General features: G+C 42.0%; 1 protein-coding gene across 1 annotated transcript in view; it reads right to left on the bottom strand.

Annotated features, from left to right (window-relative positions):
- prdm1b (PR domain containing 1b, with ZNF domain) overlaps positions 1-172 on the bottom strand; it is a 4852-nt gene extending 4680 nt beyond the window's left edge. Inside the window, exon 1 of the mRNA XM_005754939.1 lies at positions 75-172. Coding sequence (XP_005754996.1) covers positions 75-83 — 9 coding nt within the window. The 5' untranslated portion in view covers positions 84-172. The remainder of the gene's footprint in view (positions 1-74) is intronic.
- Between the last annotated feature and the right edge of the window lie 845 nt (positions 173-1017).

A 1017-nucleotide genomic window follows, 5' to 3' on the forward strand; every position in this document is an offset into this window, starting at 1 on the left:
AAAAAAAAAAAAATCAATAAAAATACATATCGAAAAACTCAAGTACAATTAAAACTTAAAGTAAAAATATTCACCTCTGCCATGGGCAATTAAATATCCTGTATCCTCTTCAGTTATCAGTGACAGTATTTTGCTCCTTTGGTTCGTGCCTTACACCTCTCCTCTGTGCTGAAAGCTACAGTCTTGAATGTGTTGAGTGCTGAGTGCATGTACTGCTTTTGAGACATAGTGGGCGGGGTCTCTCTCTCTCTGTCTCTCTCTCTCTGTCTCTCTCCCTCTCTATCGCTTGCCTTGCCACCTCTATCAAGTCCTCTTTTGGTGGTGGTTTCAGTAAATTACATTTGTCGGATAAATTCCTATTGTAAAGTTAATTACGATCCCGTAATTCAAAAGTAAAGAAGATGACACATCTGCTGCTCTGTGATAATAAACAAGCAAGCGAAATGTAAAAGTGCTGGCAGCCAGCCAAACGCGAGGCATGCCTTTGGCAGCACGTCTGCACATGTCATGCACCTGTGTCATGCGGCCGATAACATAATCACTTCCGTGGAACGGCGACTTTCACTCTTGTGGTTAAGGAACACCCCTTACAGGTTTACAGGAAGTGAAGCCGGAAGGTAAATACGTAGCATGGCAGTAAAAACTCCTTATGGGAATTGACTCAGCACAATGCAAAATTTCCTAAGTGACACAAGCTGAGTCAGGATTACTTTGTCAAAGCAAATCTGAACAATCTAACTTAAAACGAGTGGAAAGATAAGGATTCTGTGAATATGTGCATGTGGATTATGAAAAATAGTCCTATCTTTTGTGCATGTGACACATGTTGCATAGGGCTTCAGTGCCGGTAAGAGTCTCATGACTGTGTAAGCATTCCAATCCACTGTTACGTGCCACCGGCGGTCACAACTTCCTCTAAAATTTTGACCAAAACTTCTGTGCGGCAGTGCAATCTGTGTGAACGCATTTCTTTCCCCTATTGACGTATGGACAAAGACTTGATGTGAAACTTCTCCC

The sequence above is a fragment of the Pundamilia nyererei genome, unplaced genomic scaffold, assembly GCF_000239375.1.
Source record: "Pundamilia nyererei isolate P.nyererei 1_Seehausen unplaced genomic scaffold, PunNye1.0 scaffold00765, whole genome shotgun sequence".
Lineage (NCBI taxonomy): Eukaryota > Metazoa > Chordata > Actinopteri > Cichliformes > Cichlidae > Pundamilia > Pundamilia nyererei.